A 21441-nucleotide genomic window follows, 5' to 3' on the forward strand; every position below is an offset into this window, starting at 1 on the left:
TTACCGTATAACTGGATTACTGTATAACCGGGTTACTGTATAACTGTATAACCGGGTTACCGTATAACTGTATAACCGGGTTACCGTATAACTGGATTACTGTATAACCGGGTTACTGTATAACTGTATAACCGGGTTACCGTATAACTGTATAACCGGGTTACCGTATAACCGGGTTACCGTATAACTGTATAACCGGGTTACCGTATAACCGTATAACCGGGTTACCGTATAACTGGGTTACCGTATAACTGGGTTACTGTATAACCGTATAACCGGGTTACCGTATAACCGGGTTACCGTATAACTGGGTTACCGTATAACCGGGTTACAGTATAACCGGGTTACCGTATAACTGGGTTACCGTATAACCGTATAACTGTATAACTGGGTTACCGTATATCTGGGTTACCGTATAACCGGGTTACCGTATAACTGGGTTACCGTATAACCGTATAACTGTATAACTGGGTTACCGTATAACCGGGTTACCGTATAACCGGGTTACCGTATAACCGGGTTACCGTATAACCGGGTTACCGTATAACTGGGTTACCGTATAACCGTATAACTGTATAACTGGGTTACCGTATATCTGGGTTACCGTATAACCGGGTTACCGTATAACTGTATAACTATGTCTCTGGTCCTGACCCACAGTTATGACGTAGTCTGTCCTCTCCTCTGGCCCTGACCCACAGTTATGACATAGTCTGTCCTCTCCTCTGGCCCTGACCCACAGTTATGACATAGTCTGTCCTCTCCTCTGGCCCTGACCCACAGTTATGACATAGTCTGTCCTCTCTGGTCCTGACCCACAGTTATGACATAGTCTGTCCTCTCCTCTGGTCCTGACCCACAGTTATGACATAGTATGTCCTCTCCTCTGGCCCTGACCCACAGTTATGACATAGTCTGTCCTCTCCTCTGGCCCTGACCCACAGTTATGACATAGTCTGTCCTCTCTGGTCCTGACCCACAGTTATGACATAGTCTGTCCTCTCCTCTGGTCCTGACCCACAGTTATGACATAGTATGTCCTCTCCTCTGGTCCTGACCCACAGTTATGACATAGTCTGTCCGCTCTGGCCCTGACCCACAGTTATGACATAGTCTGTCTCCTCTGGCCCTGACCCACAGTTATGACATAGTCTGTCCTCTCTGGTCAGCCATGTTGTTTGATGGCGTCCTGTTTAAATAACCAGGCTATGATCACTAATTCTGTATTGTCACGAACCGGCTCAAAGCCCGCAAACAAAAGGGAGACAACGTGGAGATAAGGAGTAACAAAACATATATTTATTAAATAAAGTAAACTAAGTACAATATACAATGGTGTGTGTAATCAGTAATCAGTAGTGTAAGTGAAAGTTTTGCATGAATGTGATAATGCAGGGTGTTGAAAGATGCCAAAGCAAACAGCCAAAACAACACCAAGAAACACAACAAAATCTGTAAAGGTGTCTGCATGGAGAGAGTCCCCTCCATGAATGTGGAAGAGGTCTATTTATCCTGGGACACACCAGGCCCAGGTGTTTCCCATGTAGCTGAAGACCCTCCCAACTCCGCCCACCGGCATCCTAATAAGGAAACAAGATCAAAGAGAGAATACGGCAGACAGAGTGGGAGGGTCATCACAGTATTTAGTTTAATGATTTTCTATGTTTGGTGTCTTTTACACAGGTTAAGTATTCTCTCTCTCTCTCTCTCTGTCTCTCTGTCTCTCTCTCTCTCTCTCTCTCTGTCTCTCTCTCTCTGTCTGTCTCTCTCTCTTTGTCTCTCTCTCTCTCTCTCTCTTTGTCTCTCTCTTTCTCTGTCTCTCTCTCTGTCTCTCTGTCGCTCTGTCTCTCTCTCTCTGTCCCTCTCTCTCTCTCTGTGTCTGTCTGTCTCTCTCTCTCGGTCTCTCTCTCTCGGTCTCTCTCTCTCTCGGTCTTTCTCTCTCTTGGTCTCTGTCCCTCTCTCTCTCTCCCCCCCCTCTCTCTCTCTCTCTCTCCCTCTAATATTGTCCATCTAATTAGACAACGTGACAGTTACTGTTGTCTCATAATGTTGTCCATCTAATTAGACAACGTGACAGTTACTGTTGTCTCATACTGTTGTCCATCTAATTAGACAATGTGACAGTTACTGTTGTCTCATAATGTTGTCCATCTAATTAGACAACGTGACAGTTACTGTTGTCTCAATGTTGTCCATCTAATTAGACAACGTGACAGTTACTGTTGTCTCATACTGTTGTCCATCTAATTAGACAACGTGACAGTTGTCTCATACTGTTGTCCATCTAATTAGACAACGTGACAGTTACTGTTGTCTCATATTGTTGTCCATCTAATTAGACAACGTGACAGTTGTCTCATACTGTTGTCCATCTAATTAGACAACGTGACAGTTACTGTTGTCTCATATTGTTGTCCATCTAATTAGACAATGTGACAGTTACTGTTGTCTCATATTGTTGTCCATCTAATTAGACAACGTGACAGTTACTGTTGTCTCATAATGTTGTCCATCTAATTAGACAATGTGACAGTTGTCTCATATTGTTGTCCATTTAATTAGACAACGTGACAGTTACTGTTGTCTCATAATGTTGTCCAACGTGACAGTTGTCTCATAATGTTGTCAATATTATGTTTTCGTTGTAGTGAACAATTAATTGTCTTTGTGGTGAAAAAGGAGAAGAAGAAAAGGGGTTGTTTCTGCTCGACTTCAGCGTATATCACCTGTATTATATTGTCATGCTGAAGAGACCATCCAGGGATCGTTACTAGTTATCAGCTGAATGGTTTAATATCCTCTCACATTAATCAGCGCCTGTCAAACAGCTGCTCCAGGGATCAGTTTATAATGGAGACATTATGGATTAATCAAACCAGATTTGGGGGCAAATTAGGTTTCATTTTGTTTCGACGTTAGTAAGATGTGGCGAAGCCTGCTAATCTGTGGCGAAGCCTGCTAATCTGTGGCGAAGCCTGTTAACTCTGTGGCGAAGCCTGCTAACCTGTGGCGAAGCCTGCTAACCTGTGGCGAAGCCTGCTAACTCTGTGGAGAAGCCTGCTAACTCTGTGGAGAAGCCTGCTAACCTGTGGCGAAGCCTGCTAACTCTGTGGCGAAGCCTGTTAACTCTGTGGCGAAGCCTGCTAACTCTGTGGCGAAGCCTGCTAACTCTGTGGCGAAGCCTGCTAACCTGTGGCGAAGCCTGCTAACTCTGTGGCGAAGCCTGCTAACTCTGTGGCGAAGCCTGCTAATCTGTGGCGAAGCCTGTTAACTCTGTGGCGAAGCCTGCTAACCTGTGGCGAAGCCTGCTAACTCTGTGGCGAAGCCTGCTAACCTGTGGCGAAGCCTGCTAACTCTGTGGCGAAGCCTGCTAACTCTGTGGCGAAGCCTGCTAACTCTGTGGCGAAGCCTGCTAACTCTGTGGCGAAACCTGCTAACTCTGTGGCGAAGCCTGCTAACTCTGTGGCGAAGCCTGTTAACTCTGTGGCGAAGCCTGCTAACTCTGTGGCGAAACCTGCTAACTCTGTGGCGAAGCCTGCTAACCTGTGGCGAAGCCTGCTAACTCTGTGGCGAAGCCTGTTAACTCTGTGGCGAAGCCTGCTAACTCTGTGGCGAAGCCTGCTAACTCTGTGGCGAAGCCTGCTAACCTGTGGCGAAGCCTGCTAACCTGTGGCGAAGCCTGCTAACCTGTGGCGAAGCCTGCTAACCTGTGGCGAAGCCTGCTAACTCTGTGGCGAAGCCTGCTTACCTGTGGCGAAGCCTTCTAACTCTGTGGCGAAGCCTGCTAACTCTGTGGCGAAGCCTGCTAACCTGTGGCGAAGCCTGTTAACTCTGTGGCGAAGCCTGCTAACCTGTGGCGAAGCCTGTTAACTCTGTGGCGAAGCCTGCTAACTCTGTGGCGAAGCCTGCTAACTCTGTGGCGAAGCCTGCTAACTCTGTGGCGAAGCCTGCTAACCTGTGGCGAAGCCTGCTAACTCTGTGGCGAAGCCTGCTAACTCTGTCAATCAACATGATATGAACATAATCATAATATGAATCACACACACACACACACACACACATACACACACACACACACACACACACGTCACGGTGCAGTAGGAGATATGAGAAGAGCAGATGATGTGTTTGAGGAATGTATTTTGGTTGGTTTGAGGTTACAGAGACAGGCTTTCTGGGACTGAGGCCCAACTGATCTGAACATTCAACCACTGTCTGTCGGTCCACCCACCCACACACACACACACACACACAAAAGTCTGTCTGTTCGGAAGCTGGACCCTCGTTCATTTTGCTATGTCAGGCGGCATAAATATTTAGAAAAAGGTTTGACAGTGAGGATAATCTGTGGAGGTGGGGGTGGAGGTTTGACAGTCAGGATAATCTGTGGAGGTGGGGGTGGAGGTTTGACAGTCAGGATACTCTGTGGATGTGGGGGTTTGACAGTGAGGATAATCTGTGGAGGTGGGGGTGGAGGTTTGACAGTCAGGATAATCTGTGGAGGTGGGGGTGGAGGTTTGACAGTCAGGATAATCTGGAGGTTTGACAGTCAGGATAATCTGTGGAGGTGGGGGTGGAGCTGGAAGTTTGACAGTGAGGTTAATCTGTGGAGGTGGGGGTGGAGGTTTGACAGTCAGGATAATCTGTGGAGTTGGGGGTTTGACAGTCAGGATAATCTGTGGAGGTAGGGGTGGAGGTTTGACAGTCAGGATAATCTGTGGAGGTGGGGGTTTGACAGTCAGGATAATCTGTGGAGGTAGGGTGGAGGTTTGACAGTCAGGATAATCTGTGGAGTTGGGGGTTTGACAGTCAGGATAATCTGTGGAGGTAGGGTGGAGGTTTGACAGTCAGGATAATCTGTGGAGTTGGGGGTTTGACAGTCAGGATAATCTGTGGAGGTGGGGGTGGAGGTTTGACAGTCAGGATAATCTGTGGAGGTAGGGTGGAGGTTTGACAGTCAGGATAATCTGTGGAGGTGGAGGTTTGACAGTCAGGATAATCTGTGTGTGTAATGCTACTGTAGAGTAGATGGACACACACACACACACACACACTGTACACACACACACTGTACACACTGTACACACACACACACACACACACTGTACACACACACACTGTACACACACACACAGTACACACACACACACACACACTGTACACACACTGTACACACTGTACACACACACTGTACACACACACACACACTGTACACACACACTGTACACACTGTACACACACTGTACACACACACTGTACACACTGTACACACACTGTACACACACACACACACACACACACACACACACACACACACTGTACACACACTGTACACACACAAACTATACACACACTGTACACACACACACACTGTACACACACACACACACACACACACACACACACACACACACACACACACACACACACACACACACACACACACACACACACACACACTGTACACACACACACACACATTTACATTACATTTGACATTTAAGTCATTTAGCAGACGCTCTTATCCAGAGCAACTTACAAATTGGTGAATTCACCTTCTGACATCCAGTGGAACAGCCACTTTACAATAGTGCATCTAAATCATTTAAGGGGGGTGAGAAGGATTACTTATCCTATCCTAGGTATTCCTTGAAGAGGTGGGGTTTCAGGTGTCTCCGGAAGGTGGTGATTGACTCCGCTGTCCTGGCGTCGTAAGGGAGTTTGTTCCACCATTGGGGGGCCAGAGCAGCGAACAGTTTTGACTGGGCTGAGCGGGAACTGTACTTCCTCAGTGGTAGGGAGGCGAGCAGGCCAGAGGTGGATGAAAGCAGTGCCCTTGTTTGGGTGTAGGGCCTGATCAGAACCTGGAGGTACTGCCGTTCCCCTCACAGCTCCGTAGGCAAGCACCATGGTCTTGTAGCGGATGCGAGCTTCAACTGGAAGCACACACACACACACACACACAGTACACACACTGCACACACTGTACACACACACACACAGTACACACACACACACACACACACTGTACACACACTGTACACACTGTACACACACACACACACACACACTGTACACACACACACACTGTACACACACACTGTACACACACACACTGTACACACACTGTACACACTGTACACACACTGTACACACACACACACACACTGTACACACACTGTACACACACAAACTATACACACACTGTACACACACACACACACACTGTACACACACACACACACACACACGCTGCCTGACCTTTAGATGGAATGTAGGTTTAGCCTGTGTTTACATCTCACAGTGATTAACCAAAATTGACGCTTCAATTATTTGAATTACATGTTTGTTTTTTGTTTTTGTGAGCTCAATGCTCCGTTTCTCTCGAGATAAATGAGATCACGCCCAAACTGTGGGATGTAATAAGTTTGTATAGGCCAATATTCTGCATAGTTTAACAGATGTAGTAGGGAGTTGTAGTTTCCAACAGGCCAATATTCTACATAGTTTAACAGATGTAGTAGGGAGTTGTAGTTTCCAACAGGCCAATATTCTACATAATTTAACAGAACAACGTGCCCTCTCTTTCTGTCACCGTGTGTGTGTGTGTGTGTGTGTGTGTGTGTGTGTGTGTGTGTGTGTGTGTGTGTGTGTGTGTGTGTGTGTGTGTGTGTGTGTGTGTGTGTGTGTGTGTCGTCTCTCTCTCTCTCAATTCAATTCAATTCAAACGGCAGACATGTGTCAACATTGCCAAAGCAAGTGAAGTAGAATATAAACAAAAGTGAAATAAACAATAAAAATGAACAGTAAACATTACACTCACAAAAGTCCCAAAGGAATAAAGACATTTCAAATGTCATATTATGTCTATATACAGTGTTGTAACAATGTGCAATTAGTTCAAATACAAAAGGGAAAATAAATAAACATAAATATGGGTTGTATTTACAATGGTGTCTGTTCTTCACTGGTTGCCCTTGTGGCAACAGGTCCCACATCTTGCTGCTGTGATGGCACACTGTGGTATTTCACCCAGTAGATATGGGAGTTTATCATTTGTGTTTATTCTTTGTAGGTCTGTGTGATCTGAGGGAAATATGTGTCTCTAATATGGTCATACATTGGGCATGAGGTTAGGAAGTGCAGCTCAGTTTCCACCTCATTTTGTGGGCAGTGAGCACATAGCCTGTCTTCTCTTGAGAGCCATGTCTGTCTACGGCGGCCTTTCTCAATAGCAAGGCTATGCACACCGAGTCTGTACATAGTCAAAGCTTTCCTTAGTTTTGGGTCAGTCACAGTGGTCAGGTATTCTGCCACTGTGTACTCCATGTTTAGGGCCAAATAGCATTCTAGTTTGCTTTTTTTTTGGGAATCCTTTCCAATGTGTCAAATAATTATCTTTTTGTTTTCTCATGATTTGGTTAGGTCTAATTGTGCTGCTGTCCTGGGGCTCTGTGTGGTGTGTTTGTGTTTGTGAACAGAGCCCCAGGACCAGCTTGCTTAGGGGACTCTTCTCCAGGTTCATCTCTCTGTAGGTGATGGCTATGTTATGCAAGGTTTGGAAATCGCTTCCTTTTAGGTGGTTGTAGAATTTAACAGCTTTTTTTTCAGGATTTTGATAATTTATATTTTGATAATCGGCCTCTGCATGTATTATTTGGTGTTTCTGCAGAATTCTGCACCCCCCTTCCACACAAATCCTCTTCGCTGCACCAGCGTTGTGGCCATCTGGAGATGCTGCTCTGCGATTGGCTGAGAGGCCAGGGTGATGGCGGTGGTCGCAGATGGCTTCTAGGCTGGTTTATGGCTTATAGTCCATTTAGGGGTCAGAACAGCCATGGAGCAGGGCCTGGGAGGAGAGTCTGGGAGGAGGGCCTGGAAGGAGGGCCTGGGAGGAGGGCCTGGGAGGAGGGCCTGGGAGGAGAGTCTGGGAGGAGGGCCTGGAAGGAGGGCCTGGGAGGAGGGCCTGGGAGGAGGGCCTGGGAGGAGAGTCTGGGAGGAGGGCCTGGAAGGAGGGCCTGGGAGGAGGGCCTGGGAGGAGAGTCTGGGAGGAGAGTCTGGGAGGAGAGTCTGGGAGGAGAGTCTGGGAGGAGGGCCTGGGAGGAGGGTCTGGGAGGAGGGCCTGGGAGGAGGGTCTGGGAGGAGGGCCTGGGAGGAGGGTCTGGGAGGAGGGTCTGGGAGGAGGGCCTGGGAGGAGGGTCTGGGAGGAGGGCCTGGGAGGAGAGTCTGGGAGGAGGGCCTGGAAGGAGGGCCTGGGAGGAGGGCCTGGGAGGAGAGTCTGGGAGGAGAGTCTGGGAGGAGGGCCTGGGAGGAGAGTCTGGGAGGAGGGCCTGGAAGGAGGGTCTGGGAGGAGGGCCTGGAAGGAGGGCCTGGAAGGTGGGCCTGGGAGGAGGGCCTGGGAGGAGAGTCTGGGAGGAGGGCCTGGGAGGAGAGTCTGGGAGGAGAGTCTGGGAGGAGAGTCTGGGAGGAGGGTCTGGGAGGAGGGCCTGGGAGGAGGGCCTGGGAGGAGAGTCTGGGAGGAGGGCCTGGAAGGTGGGCCTGGGAGGAGGGCCTGGGAGGAGAGTCTGGGAGGAGGGCCTGGGAGGAGGGCCTGGGAGGAGGGCCTGGGAGGAGAGTCTGGGAGGAGGGCCTGGGAGGAGGGCCTGGGAGGAGGGCCTGGGAGGAGGGCCTGGGAGGAGGGTCTGGGAGGAGGGCCTGGGAGGAGGGCCTGGGAGGAGGGACTGGGAGGAGGGCCTGGGAGGAGGGTCTGGGAGGAGGGCCTGGGAGGAGGGCCTGGGAGGAGGGCCTGGGAGGAGGGTCTGGGAGGTGGGCCTGGGAGGAGTGTCTGGGAGGAGGGCCTGGGAGGAGAGTCTGGGAGGAGAGTCTGGGAGGAGGGCCTGGGAGGAGGGCCTGGGAGGAGGGCCTGGGAGGAGAGTCTGGGAGGAGAGTCTGGGAGGAGGGCCTGGGAGCAGGGCCTGGGAGGAGAGTCTGGGAGGAGGGCCTGGGGAGGAGGGCCTGGGTAGGAGGGCCTGGGTAGGAGGGCCTGGGTAGGAGGGCCTGGGTAGGAGGGCCTGGGAGGAGGGCCTGGGAGCAGGTCCTGGGAGGAGGGCCTGAGAGGGGCCTGGGAGGAGGGCCTGGGAGCAGGGCCTGGGAGGAGGGCCTGAGCGGGGCCTGGGAGGAGGGCCTGGGAGCAGGGCCTGGAGGGGACCTGGGAGGAGGGCCTGGGAGCATGGCCTGGAAGGAGGGCCTGGGGGGAGGGCCTGGGGGGAGGGCCTGGGAGGAGGGTCTGGGAGCAGGGCCTGGAGGGGGCCTGGGGGGAGGGGGTCATGAAGGAGGGCTACTGTCTGACTGGCAGGCTGTGAAACTACCTGTCCTAAATACTCAGTAGTCACTGGGCTGGTTACTCAGTAGTCACTGGGCTGGTTACTCAGTAGTCACTGGGCTGGTTACTCAGTAGTCACTGGGCTGGGTGCTCAGTAGTCACTGGGCTGGTTGCTCAGTAGTCACTGGGCTGGTTACTCAGTAGTCACTGGGCTGGTTACTCAGTAGTCACTGGGCTGGGTGCTCAGTAGTCACTGGGCTGGTTACTCAGTAGTCACTGGGCTGGGTGCTCAGTAGTCACTGGGCTGGTTACTCAGTAGTCACTGGGCTGGGTGCTCAGTAGTCACTGGGCTGGGTGCTCAGTAGTCACTGGGCTGGTTACTCAGTAGTCACTGGGCTGGTTACTCAGTAGTCACTGGGCTGGTTACTCAGTAGTCACTGGGCTGGTTGCTCAGTAGTCACTGGGCTGGGTGCTCAGTAGTCACTGGGCTGGTTACTCAGTAGTCACTGGGCTGGTTACTCAGTAGTCACTGGGCTGGGTGCTCAGTAGTCACTGGGCTGGGTGCTCAGTAGTCACTGGGCTGGTTACTTAGTAGTCACTGGGCTGGTTACTCAGTAGTCACTGGGCTGGTTGCTCAGTAGTCACTGGGCTGGTTACTCAGTAGTCACTGGGCTGGTTGCTCAGTAGTCACTGGGCTGGTTGTTCAGTAGTCACTGGGCTGGTTATTCAGTAGTCACTGGGCTGGGTGCTCAGTAGTCACTGGGCTGGTTACTCAGTAGTCACTGGGCTGGGTGCTCAGTAGTCACTGGGCTGGTTACTCAGTAGTCACTGGGCTGGTTACTCAGTAGTCACTGGGCTGGTTACTCAGTAGTCACTGGGCTGGGTGCTCAGTAGTCACTGGGCTGGGTGCTCAGTAGTCACTGGGCTGGTTACTTAGTAGTCACTGGGCTGGTTACTCAGTAGTCACTGGGCTGGTTGCTCAGTAGTCACTGGGCTGGTTATTCAGTAGTCACTGGGCTGGGTGCTCAGTAGTCACTGGGCTGGTTACTCAGTAGTCACTGGGCTGGTTACTCAGTAGTCACTGGGCTGGTTACTCAGTAGTCACTGGGCTGGTTACTCAGTAGTCACTGGGCTGGGTGCTCAGTAGTCACTGGGCTGGGTGCTCAGTAGTCACTGGGCTGGGTGCTCAGTAGTCACTGGGAGTAGTCACTGGGCTGGGTGCTCAGTAGTCACTGGGCTGGTTCCTCAGTAGTCACTGGGCTGGTTCCTCAGTAGTCACTGGGCTGGTTACTCAGTAGTCACTGGGCTGGTTGCTCAGTAGTCACTGGGCTGGTTGCTCAGTAGTCACTGGGCTGGTTATTCAGTAGTCACTGGGCTGGGTGCTCAGTAGTCACTGGGCTGGTTACTCAGTAGTCACTGGGCTGGGTGCTCAGTAGTCACTGGGCTGGTTACTCAGTAGTCACTGGGCTGGTTACTCAGTAGTCACTGGGCTGGTTACTCAGTAGTCACTGGGCTGGGTGCTCAGTAGTCACTGGGCTGGGTGCTCAGTAGTCACTGGGCTGGTTACTCAGTAGTCACTGGGCTGGGTGATCAGTAGTCACTGGGCTGGTTACTCAGTAGTCACTGGGCTGGTTACTCAGTAGTCACTGGGCTGGTTACTCAGTAGTCACTGGGCTGGTTACTCAGTAGTCACTGGGCTGGTTACTCAGTAGTCACTGGGTCACTGGGTGTTCAGTAGTCACTGGGCTGGTTACTCAGTAGTCACTGGGCTGGTTACTCAGTGTTTTGAGAGCTGCAGGGTTTCCATTATTATCATGTTCAGACCAGGAAGAGATGACAGCAGAGTCGCATCCTGTAATATCCTGTTGTCCCAGTACAGAGCTGCAGTCTCTGGATCTCTGTCTGCTGTGTGTTGAGTCAAGCAGAGATGAGCTCATTTACCACGGGGGCCTCGATGACTGGAGCTCAGTACCTAAAGATTTAGATTCATTGTCCTGTGACAGGCTGTATAAAAGCTTCTGTCTGTCTCTTTGCGGGAGTCACGTGTGTGATGATGCTGAGTCAGAGAAGGCCCCATGGCAGTAGCTAAAACAGGAACAACTCTGATTTGGGTGAACGGCCTCATTTGAGTTGAGTATAATGACTCTCATTCCCAACCTAATTATGGAACTGAATCACTCTGTGGAGGACAGGGAACTGAATCAGGCAGATTATGGAGAAAAGAGACATATTTTTCTGCATTCCAAATAGATATATAGGCAATAGGGTTCCATTTCAACGCAGTGGTCCACTATATAGGGCATAGGGTTCCATTTGGAACACAGTAGTCCACTATATAGGCAATAGGGTTCCATTTCAACGCAGTGGTCCACTATATAGGCAATAGGGTTCCATTTCAACGCAGTGGTCCACTATATAGGCAATAGGGTTCCATTTGGAACACAGTTGTCCACTATATAGGGAATAGGGTTCCTTTGGAACACAGTAGTCCACTATATAGGCAATAGGGTTCCATTTCAACGCAGTGGTCCACTATATAGGGAATAGGGTTCCATTTCAACGCAGTGGTCCACTATATAGGCAATAGGGTTCCATTTCAACGCAGTGGTCCACTATATAGGGCATAGGGTTCCATTTCAACTTAGTAGTCCACTATATAGGGAATAGGGTTCCATTTCAACGCAGTGGTCCACTATATAGGGCATAGGGTTCCATTTCAACTTAGTAGTCCACTATATAGGGAATAGGGTTCCATTTCAATTCAGTAGTCCACTATATAGGGAATAGGGTTCCATTTCAATTCAGTAGTCCACTATATAGGGAATATGGTCCCATTTCAACTCAGTAGTCCACTATATAGGGAATAGGGTTCCATTTCAACTCAGTAGGCCACTATATAGGAAATAGGGTTCCATTTCAACTCAGCAGTCCACTATATAGGGAATAGGGTTCCATTTGGAACACAGTAGTCCACTATACAGGGAATAGGGTTCCATTTCAACTCAGTAGTCCACTATATAGGGAATAGGGTTCCATTTCAACTCAGTAGTCCACTATATAGGGAATAAGGTTCCATTTCAACTCAGTAGTCCACTATATAGGGAATAGGGTTCCATTTCAACTCAGTAGTCCACTATATAGGGAATAGGGTTCCATTTCAACTCAGTAGTCCACTATATAGGGAATAAGGTTCCATTTCAACTCAGTAGTCCACTATATAGGGAGTAGGGTTCCATTTCAACTCAGCAGTCCACTATACAGGGAATAGGGTTCCATTTGGAACACAGTCGTCCACTATATAGGGAATAGGGTTTCATTTGGAACACAGTAGTCCACTATATAGGAAATAGGGTTCCATTTCAACACAGTAGTCCACTATATAGGTAATAGTTTTCCATTTGGAACACAGTAGTCCACTATATAGGGAATAGGGTTCCATTTGGAACACAGAAGTCCACTATATAGGGAATAGGGTTCCATTTGGAACACAGACATGGTGATGTGTTGTAATGGCCTGGTTTGGTTTAGAATCATAGATTTGTTTGTAAGGATCCTTCCTGAGAGTTAGAGAATATTCTGGTATTTTTCCTATTTTTAAAGAATTGTACATAAAACCATGAGTAATTGGTGCTCTTTAAAAGAGAGAGAGAAAGAGAGGAGAGAGAGCGAGAGAGAGCGATGAGGTGAGGCCACAGCACACAGTGGTTGTCTCTCTGAATCTAGTCAGGTCAGGGGATGAGGAGACCCAGCAAGATGAGTCCATTCCTCTATCTGTCTCTTTCTTCTCTCACTTTGGCTCTCTCATTCTTTCTCTCCCCCCATTCTCTTTCCCCTGTTCTCAGGCCCTGTGGGGTCACTCTAAATGTCCCTCAGCCAAAACAAATATCCGTCACTGTCCTCTTCTGCTGGAAGGAGGCCATCTTGCCCAGGCCTTGTTTTTAAACATGACACGGGGGAAAACTTTTCCTTCCTTCTACAGCTGCCTTGTAGTTGCTGTGTGATGTTCTACAGCTGCCTTGTAGTTGCTGTGTGATGTTCTACAGCTGCCTTGTAGTTACTGTGTGATGTTCTACTGCCGCCTTGTTGTTACTGTGTGATGTTCTACTGCTGCCTTGTAGTTGCTGTGTGATGTTCTACAGCTGCCTTGTAGTTGCTGTGTGATGTTCTACTGCTGCCTTGTAGTTACTGTGTGATGTTCTACTGCCACCTTGTTGTTACTGTGTGATGTTCTACTGCTGCCTTGTTACTGTGTGATGTTCTACTGCTGCCTTGTTACTGTGTGATGTTCTACTGCTGCCTTGTAGTTGCTGTGTGATGTTCTACAGCTGCCTTGTAGTTGCTGTGTGATGTTCTACAGCTGCCTTGTAGTTGCTGTGTGATGTTCTACAACTACCTTGAAGTTACTGTGTGATGTTCTACAGCTGCCTTGTAGTTACTGTGTGATGTTCTACAGCTGCCTTGTAGTTGCTGTGTGATGTTCTACAGCTGCCTTGTAGTTGCTGTGTGATGTTTGACAGCTGCCTTGTAGTTGCTGTTTGATGTTCTACAGCTGCCTTGTAGTTGCTGTGTAATGATCTACAGCTGCCTTGTAGTTACTGTGTGATGTTCTACAGCTGCCTTGTAGTTACTGTGTGATGTTCTACAGCTGCCTTGTAGTTGCTGTGTGATGTTCTACAGCTGCCTTGGAGTTGCTGTGTGATGTTCTACAGCTGCCTTGTAGTTGCAGTGTGATGTTCTACAGCTGCCTTGTAGTGGCTTGGTGATGATCGACAGCTGCCTTGTAGTTGCTGTGTGATGTTCTACAGCTGCCTTGTAGTTGCTCTGCGATGTTCTACTGCTGCCTTGTAGTTGCTGTGTGATGTTCTACAGCTGCCTTGTAGTTGCTGTGTGATCTTCTACAGCTGCCTTGTAGTTGCTGTGTGATGTTCTACAGCTGCCTTGTAGTTGCTGTGTGATGTTCTACAGCTGCCTTGGAGTTGCTGTGTGATGTTCTACTGCTGCCTTGTAGTTGCTGTGTGATGTTCTACAGCTGCCTTGGACTTGCTGTGTGATGCTCTACAGCTGCCTTGTAATTGCTGTGTGATGATTAACTTATTTGTTTATTTTCTCTGTTTTCCTTAGGCTCTCTCATCTCACCGGGCCTTCCTTCTGACTGCACGCATCCCTAGCAAGGTAAGAACAGCCAGCTACAGCTCATAGACCTGTCTCTTCTAGGTCAACTAGGAAACTACTCTGGCCAGCCAGCTACAGCTCATAGGTAACCTAGGAAACTACTCTGGCCAGCCAGCTACAGCTCATAGGTAACCTAGAAAACTACTCTGGCCAGCCAGCTACAGTTCATAGGCCTGTCTCTTCTAGGTCAACTAGGAAACTACTCTGGCCAGCCAGCTACAGCTCATAGGTCTGTCTCTTCTAGGACAACTAGGTAACTACTCTGGCCAGCCAGCTACAGCTCATAGGTCTGTCTCTTCTAGGTAACCTAGGTAACTACTCTGGCCAGCCAGCTACAGCTCATAGGTAAACTAGGTAACTACTCTGGCCGGGCAGCTACAGTTCATAGGTCTGTCTTTTCTAGGTAACCTAGGAAACTACTCTGGCCAGTCAGATACAGCTCATAGGCCTGTCTCTTCGAGGTAACCTAGGTAACTACTCTGGCCAGCCAGCTACAGCTCATAGACCTGTCTCTTCGAGGTAACCTAGGTAACTACTCTGGCCAGCCAGCTACAGCTCATAGGCCTGTCTCTTCTAGGTAACCTAGGTAACTACTCTGGCCAGCCAGCTACAGCTCATACGTCTGTCTCTTCTAGGTAAACTAGGAAACTACTCTGGCCAGTCAGCTACAGCTCATAGACCTGTCTCTTCTAGGTGACCTAGGTAACTACTCTGGCCAGCCAGCTACAGCTCATAGGTCTGTCTCTTCTAGGTAACCTAGGTAACTACTCTGGCCAGCCAGCTACAGCTCATAGGTCTGTCTCTTCTAGGTAACCTAGGTAACTACTCTACCAGCCAGCTACAGCTCATAGGCCTGTCTCTTCTAGGTAACCTAGGATACTACTCTGGCCAGCCAGCTACAGCTCATAGGTCTGTCTCTTCTAGGTAACCTAGGTAACTACTCTGGCCAGCCAGCTACAGCTCATAGGTCTGTCTCTTTTAGGTAACCTAGGTAACTACTCTGGGCAGCCAGCTACAGCTCATAGGCCTGTCTCTTCTAGGTAACCTAGGTAACTACTCTGGCCAGCCAGCTACAGCTCATACGTCTGTCTCTTCTAGGTAAAATAGGTAACTACTCTGGCCAGCCAGCTACAGCTCATAGGCCTGTCTCTTCTAGGTAGCCTAGGATACTACTCTGGCCAGCCAGCTACAGCTCATAGACCTGTCTCTTCTAGGTAACCTAGGATACTACTCTGGCCAGTCAGCTACAGCTCATAGGCCTGTCTCTTCTAGGTAACCTAGGAAACTACTCTGGCCAGACAGCTACAGCTCATAGGTCTGTCTCTTCTAGGTCAACTAGGTAACTAGTCTGGCCAGCCAGCTACAGCTCATAGATCTGTCTCTTCTAGGTAACCTAGGATACTACTCTGGGCAGCCAGCTACAGCTCATAGATCTGTCTCTTCTAGGTAACCTAGGTAACTACTCTGGCCAGCCAGCTGCAGCTCATAGATCTGTCTCTTCTAGGTAACCTAGGATACTACTCTGGGCAGCCAGCTACAGCTCATAGATCTGTCTCTTCTAGGTAACCTAGGATACTACTCTGGCCAGCCAGCTGCAGCTCATAGATCTGTCTCTTCTAGGTAACCTAGGATACTACTCTGGGCAGCCAGCTGCAGCTCATAGATCTGTCTCTTCTAGGTAACCTAGGATACTACTCTGGCTGACACACAGGCTGTACAAGAACAGCTTCCAATTTCAATATTTTTAAAATACTTTTTCAATTGAGTTGAGTGTGGTGGTTCTGATGGTGGTGGTTCTGATGGTGGTGGTTCTGATGGTGGAGGTTCTGACGGTGGTGGTTCTGACGGTGGTGGTTCTGACGCTGGTGGTTCTGACGGTGGTGGTTCTGACGGTGGTGATTCTGACGGTGGTGATTCTGATGGTGGAGGTTCTGACGGTGGTGGTTCTGACGGTGGCGGTTCTGACGGTGGCGGTTCTGACGGTGGCGGTTCTGACGGTGGCGGTTCTGATGGTGGTGGTTCTGACGGTGGTGATTCTGACGGTGGCGGTTCTGATGGTGGTGGTTCTGATTGTGTTAATACTTCAACTGTGTGCCTTGTTAAATAAAGGTTAAATAAATTAAAAATCACAGCCCACTGGCCCTTAGTCACAGTCCACTGGCCCTTAGTCACAGCCCACTGGCCCTTAGTCGCAGCCCACTGGCCCTTAGTCGCAGCCCACTGGCCCTTAGTCGCAGCCCACTGGCCCTTAGTCACAGCCCGCTGGCCCTTGGTCACAGCCCGCTGGCCCTTGGTCACAGCCCACTGGCCCTTAGTCACAGTCCACTGGCCCTTAGTCACTGTCCACTGGCCCTTAGTCACAGTCCACTGGCCCTTAGTCACTGTCCACTGGCCCTTAGTCACAGTCCACTGGCCCTTAGTCAAAGTCCACTGGCCCTTGGTCAAAGTCCACTGGCCCTTGGTCACAGTTCACTGGCCCTTAGTCGCAGTCCACTGGCCCTTAGTCGCAGTCCACTGGCCCTTAGTCACAGCCCACTGGCCCTTAGTCACAGTCCACTGGCCCTTAGTCACAGCCCACTGGCCCTTAGTGTCAGTCCACTGGCCCTTAGTCGCAGCCCACTGGCCCTTAGTCGCAGCCCACTGGCCCTTAGTCGCAGTCCACTGGCCCTTAGTCACAGCCCACTGGCCCTTAGTCACAGCCCACTGGCCCTTAGTCACAGTCCACTGGCCCTTAGTCGCAGTCCACTGGCCCTTAGTCACAGCCCACTGGCCCTTAGTCACAGTCCACTGGCCCTTAGTGTCAGTCCACTGGCCCTTAGTGTCAGTCCACTGGCCCTTAGTCACAGCCCACTGGCCCTTAGTCACAGCCCACTGGCCCTTGGTCACAGTCCACTGGCCCTTAGTCACAGTCCACTGGCCCTTAGTCACTGTCCACTGGCCCTTAGTCACAGCCCACTGGCCCTTGGTCACAGTCCACTGGCCCTTAGTCACAGCCCACTGGCCCTTAGTCGCAGTCCACTGGCCCTTAGTCACTGTCCACTGGCCCTTGGTCACAGGCCACTGGCCCTTAGTCACAGTCCACTGGCCCTTAGTCACAGTCCACTGACCCTTAGTCACAGCCCACTGGCCCTTAGTCACAGCCCACTGGCCCTTGGTCACAGCCCACTGGCCCTTAGTCACAGCCCACTGGCCCTTAGTCACAGTCCACTGGCCCTTAGTCACTGTCCACTGGCCCTTAGTCACAGTCCACTGGCCCTTAGTCACTGTCCACTGGCCCTTAGTCACAGTCCACTGGCCCTTAGTCACTGTCCACTGGCCCTTAGTCACAGTCCACTGGCCCTAAGTCGCAGTCCACTGGCCCTTAGTGTCAGTCCACTGGCCCTTAGTGTCAGTCCACTGGCCCTTAGTCGCAGCCCACTGGCCCTTAGTCGCAGCCCACTGGCCCTTAGTCGCAGCCCACTGGCCCTTAGTCACAGTCCACTGGCCCTAAGTCGCAGTCCACTGGCCCTTGGTCACAGTTCACTGACCCTTGTTTTCATTTGGCCCCACACAGTGCAACACAGTAATACAGTACAGATGTACCACAGTTATCAGATGATCTGTCAGCTGTGTGTCTATATCGGCTTACAGTGTCCCCTGTTCTGAAACACCAACCTTTTCCCTGTAGACTGCTAGTGTTACTCTCCTCTCCTCTCCTCTCCCCCCTGGCGTTGTTAGTAGACTAGAGATGTCAAATGGAACTTGACCCCAAGGAAAGCCTGCTGACCCCTAGTGATCCCTGATGATCTCTGGACCCCTACATGTGGTCTTAGTGACCCCTGATGATCTCTGGAACCCCTACATGTGGTCCTAGTGACCCCTGATGATCTCTGGAACCCCTACATGTGGTCCTAGTGACCCCTGATGATCTCTGGAACCCCTACATGTAGTCTTAGTGACCCCTGATGATCTCTGGAACCACTACATGTGGTCCTAGTGACCCCTGATGATCTCTGGAACCCCTACATGTGGTCTTAGTGACCCCTGATGATCTCTGGAACCCCTACATGTGGTCCTAAGCAGTGGCGCTGAGACTGATTACTCTCAGGGATAACCTCAACTGGATCCTAAAGGATCACCTCCACTGGATCCTAGAGGATCACGTCCACTGGACCCTAGAGGATCACGTCCACTGGACCCTAGAGGATGACCTCCACTGGACCCTAGAGGATCACCTCCACTGGATCATAGAGGATCACCTCCACTGGATCATAGAGGATCACCTCCACTGGACCCTAGAGGATCACCTCCACTGGACCCTAGAGGATCACCTCCACTGGACCCTAGAGGATCACCACTGGATCCTAGAGGATCACCTCCACTGGATCCTAGAGGATCACCTCCACTGGACCCTAGAGGATCACCTCCACTGGACCCTAGAGGATCACCTCCACTGGATCCTAGTGGATCACCTCCACTGGCTCCTGGCGGATCACCTCCACTGGATCCTAGAGGATCACCTCCCCTGGACCCTAGAGGATCACCGAGAGGATCACCTCCCCTGGACCCTAGAGGATCACCTAGAGGATCACCTCCACTGGACCCTAGAGGATCACCTCCACTCTACCCTAGAGGATCACCTCCACTGGACCCTAGAGGATCACCCCACTGGGTTACTAGAGGATCCCCTAGAGGATCACCTCCAATAGACCCTAGAGGATCACCTCCACTGGATCCCAGGTCACTGGGTGATAAGACAGCAGTGTATTTACCAACGCACCCTGGAGTTGTCGATTGTCCACTGAACAGATTCTTACATTGAATCCTCATTACTTTGTTATCCCTTCAATAAATACAGTAACTACAGCCAGATGTTCTGAAGTTAGTCCACAGAACGATGTTCATTGAATCCAGACTGAGGATGTCCTGGATCGTCTCATCAGTGTGTCTGACTATCACGGCCTGGACAGAGGAATGTACATGATACTCTTATCAGTCTGTCTATCACGGCCTGGACAGAGGAATGTACATGATACTCTTATCAGTCTGTCTATCATGGCTTGGACAGAGGAATGTACATGATACTCTTATCAGTCTGACTATCACGGCCTGGACAGAGAAATGTACAGGATACTCTTATCAGTCTGTCTGACTTTCACGGCCTGCAGAGGATGCATTGTAGCAGTAGGAGAGGAGATTCTTCAGCTATAGATTAGTAGCCGTCTCTCAGGCCAGCGTAACATCTGTTCCTCCCCTCCTACCCTCTCTCTTCCTCCCCTCCTATCCTCTCTCTTCCTCCCCTCCTACCCTCTCTCTGTAAGAGTTCAGGGGACTCTCTCTTTCTACACTCCTATCCTCTTTCTCTCTTTCTCCTCTCCTACCCTCTTTCTCTCTTTCTCCCCTCCTACCCTCTCTCTGTAAGAGTTCAGGGGTCTCTCTTTCTACACTCCTACCCTCTCTCTCTCTTACTCCCCTCCTACCCACTCTCTCTCGTACTCCCCTCCTACCCTCTCTCTCTCTCTTTCTCCCCTCCTACCCACTCTTTCTTTCTCCCCTCCTACCGTCTCTCTCTCTCTTTCTCCCCTCCTACCCACTCTCTCTCTTTCTCCCCTCCTACCCTCTCTCTCTTTCTTTCTCCCCTCCTACCGTCTCTCTCTCTCTTTCTCCCCTCCTACCCACTCTCTTTCTTTCTCCCCTCCTACCCTCTCTCTTTCTCCCCTCCTACCCACTCTCTTTCTTTCTCCCCTCCTACCGTCTCTCTCTCTCTCTTTCTCCCCTCCTACCCCTCTCTCTCTTTCTCCCCTCCTACCCACTCTCTTTCTTACTCCCCTCCTACCCTCTCTCTCTCGTACTCCCCTCCGACCCACTCTCTCTCTCTCTCTCTCTCTCTCTCTCTCTCTCTCTCTCTCTCTCTCTCTCTCTCTCTCTCTCTCCATCAGAGGTTTCTCTGCTGGGGCCTCTCAGGCTGTGGTTGTTTTGATAGTGTGCTGCGCTCCAGGCAGGCTTCAGCCTGTTTATGAAAATGGTGGAATTGATCTGACCAATCGTCTGGCTTTCTATCACCCTCGTCCTGTCTGGTTTCCTCTGATCAGTCTGGTCTGGTGTCCTCTGATCAGTCTGGTCTGGTGTCCTCTGATCAGTCTGGTCTGGTGTCCTCTGATCGGTCTGGTCTGGTGTCCTCTGATCAGTCTGGTCTGGTGTCCTCTGATCAGTCTGGTCTGGTGTCCTCTGATCAGTCTGGTCTGGTGTCCTCTGATCGGTCTGGTCTGGTGTCCTCTGATCAGTCTGGTCTGGTGTCCTCTGATCAGTCTGGTCTGGTGTCCTCTGATCAGTCTGGTCTGGTGTCCTCTGATCAGTCTGGTCTGGTGTCCTCTGATCAGTCTGGTCTGGTGTCCACCTTCTGGGGCTTCCCATCTGTCTCTGTCTCTGTCTCTGTCTCTGTCTCTGTCTCTCTCTCTCTCTCTCTCTCTCTCTCTCTGTTTCTCTCTCTTTCTCTTTCTCTATGTCTCTCTCTCTTTCTCTCTCTCTCTGTCTCTCCTCTCTGTCTCTGTTTCTCTCTCTCTCTCTGTCTCTCTCTCTCTTTCTCTCTCTCTCTCTGTATTTTCCCTCTACCTCTCTGTTCTTTTCCTTCTCTCTTTCTACTTAGTTTTCCTCTCCTGTAAGACTCAGTTGATGTTGGTTTAGAACCAGTGTGTCTCTGTGGACAGCAGCCTGCAGCAGCAGCCAGGCCTGTGTGTTTAGGTAAGGTTATGTTAGGTCTGGTGATGTGTCCTTGGTTTAATCCCAGAGCTCTGAGCTCTGTCTACACACACACACACACACACACACACACACACACACACACACACACACACACACACACACACACACACACACACACACACACACACACACACACACACACACACACACACACACACACACACACACACACACACACACACACACACACACACAAGTACACACAAGCACACGCACGCACACACACA

General features: G+C 50.4%; 1 protein-coding gene across 1 annotated transcript in view; it reads left to right on the top strand.

Moving 5' to 3' along the window:
• The window catches only part of LOC135531147 (F-actin-uncapping protein LRRC16A-like), a gene marked incomplete at both ends in the record, with an annotated part of 136517 nt that overhangs the window by 57710 nt on the left and 57366 nt on the right, over positions 1-21441 (top strand). The window contains one exon of the mRNA XM_064959262.1: positions 14423-14473. Coding sequence (XP_064815334.1) covers positions 14423-14473 — 51 coding nt within the window. The remainder of the gene's footprint in view (positions 1-14422; positions 14474-21441) is intronic.

The sequence above is a fragment of the Oncorhynchus masou genome, unplaced genomic scaffold (genome assembly GCF_036934945.1).
Source record: "Oncorhynchus masou masou isolate Uvic2021 unplaced genomic scaffold, UVic_Omas_1.1 unplaced_scaffold_1531, whole genome shotgun sequence".
Taxonomy (NCBI): domain Eukaryota; kingdom Metazoa; phylum Chordata; class Actinopteri; order Salmoniformes; family Salmonidae; genus Oncorhynchus; species Oncorhynchus masou.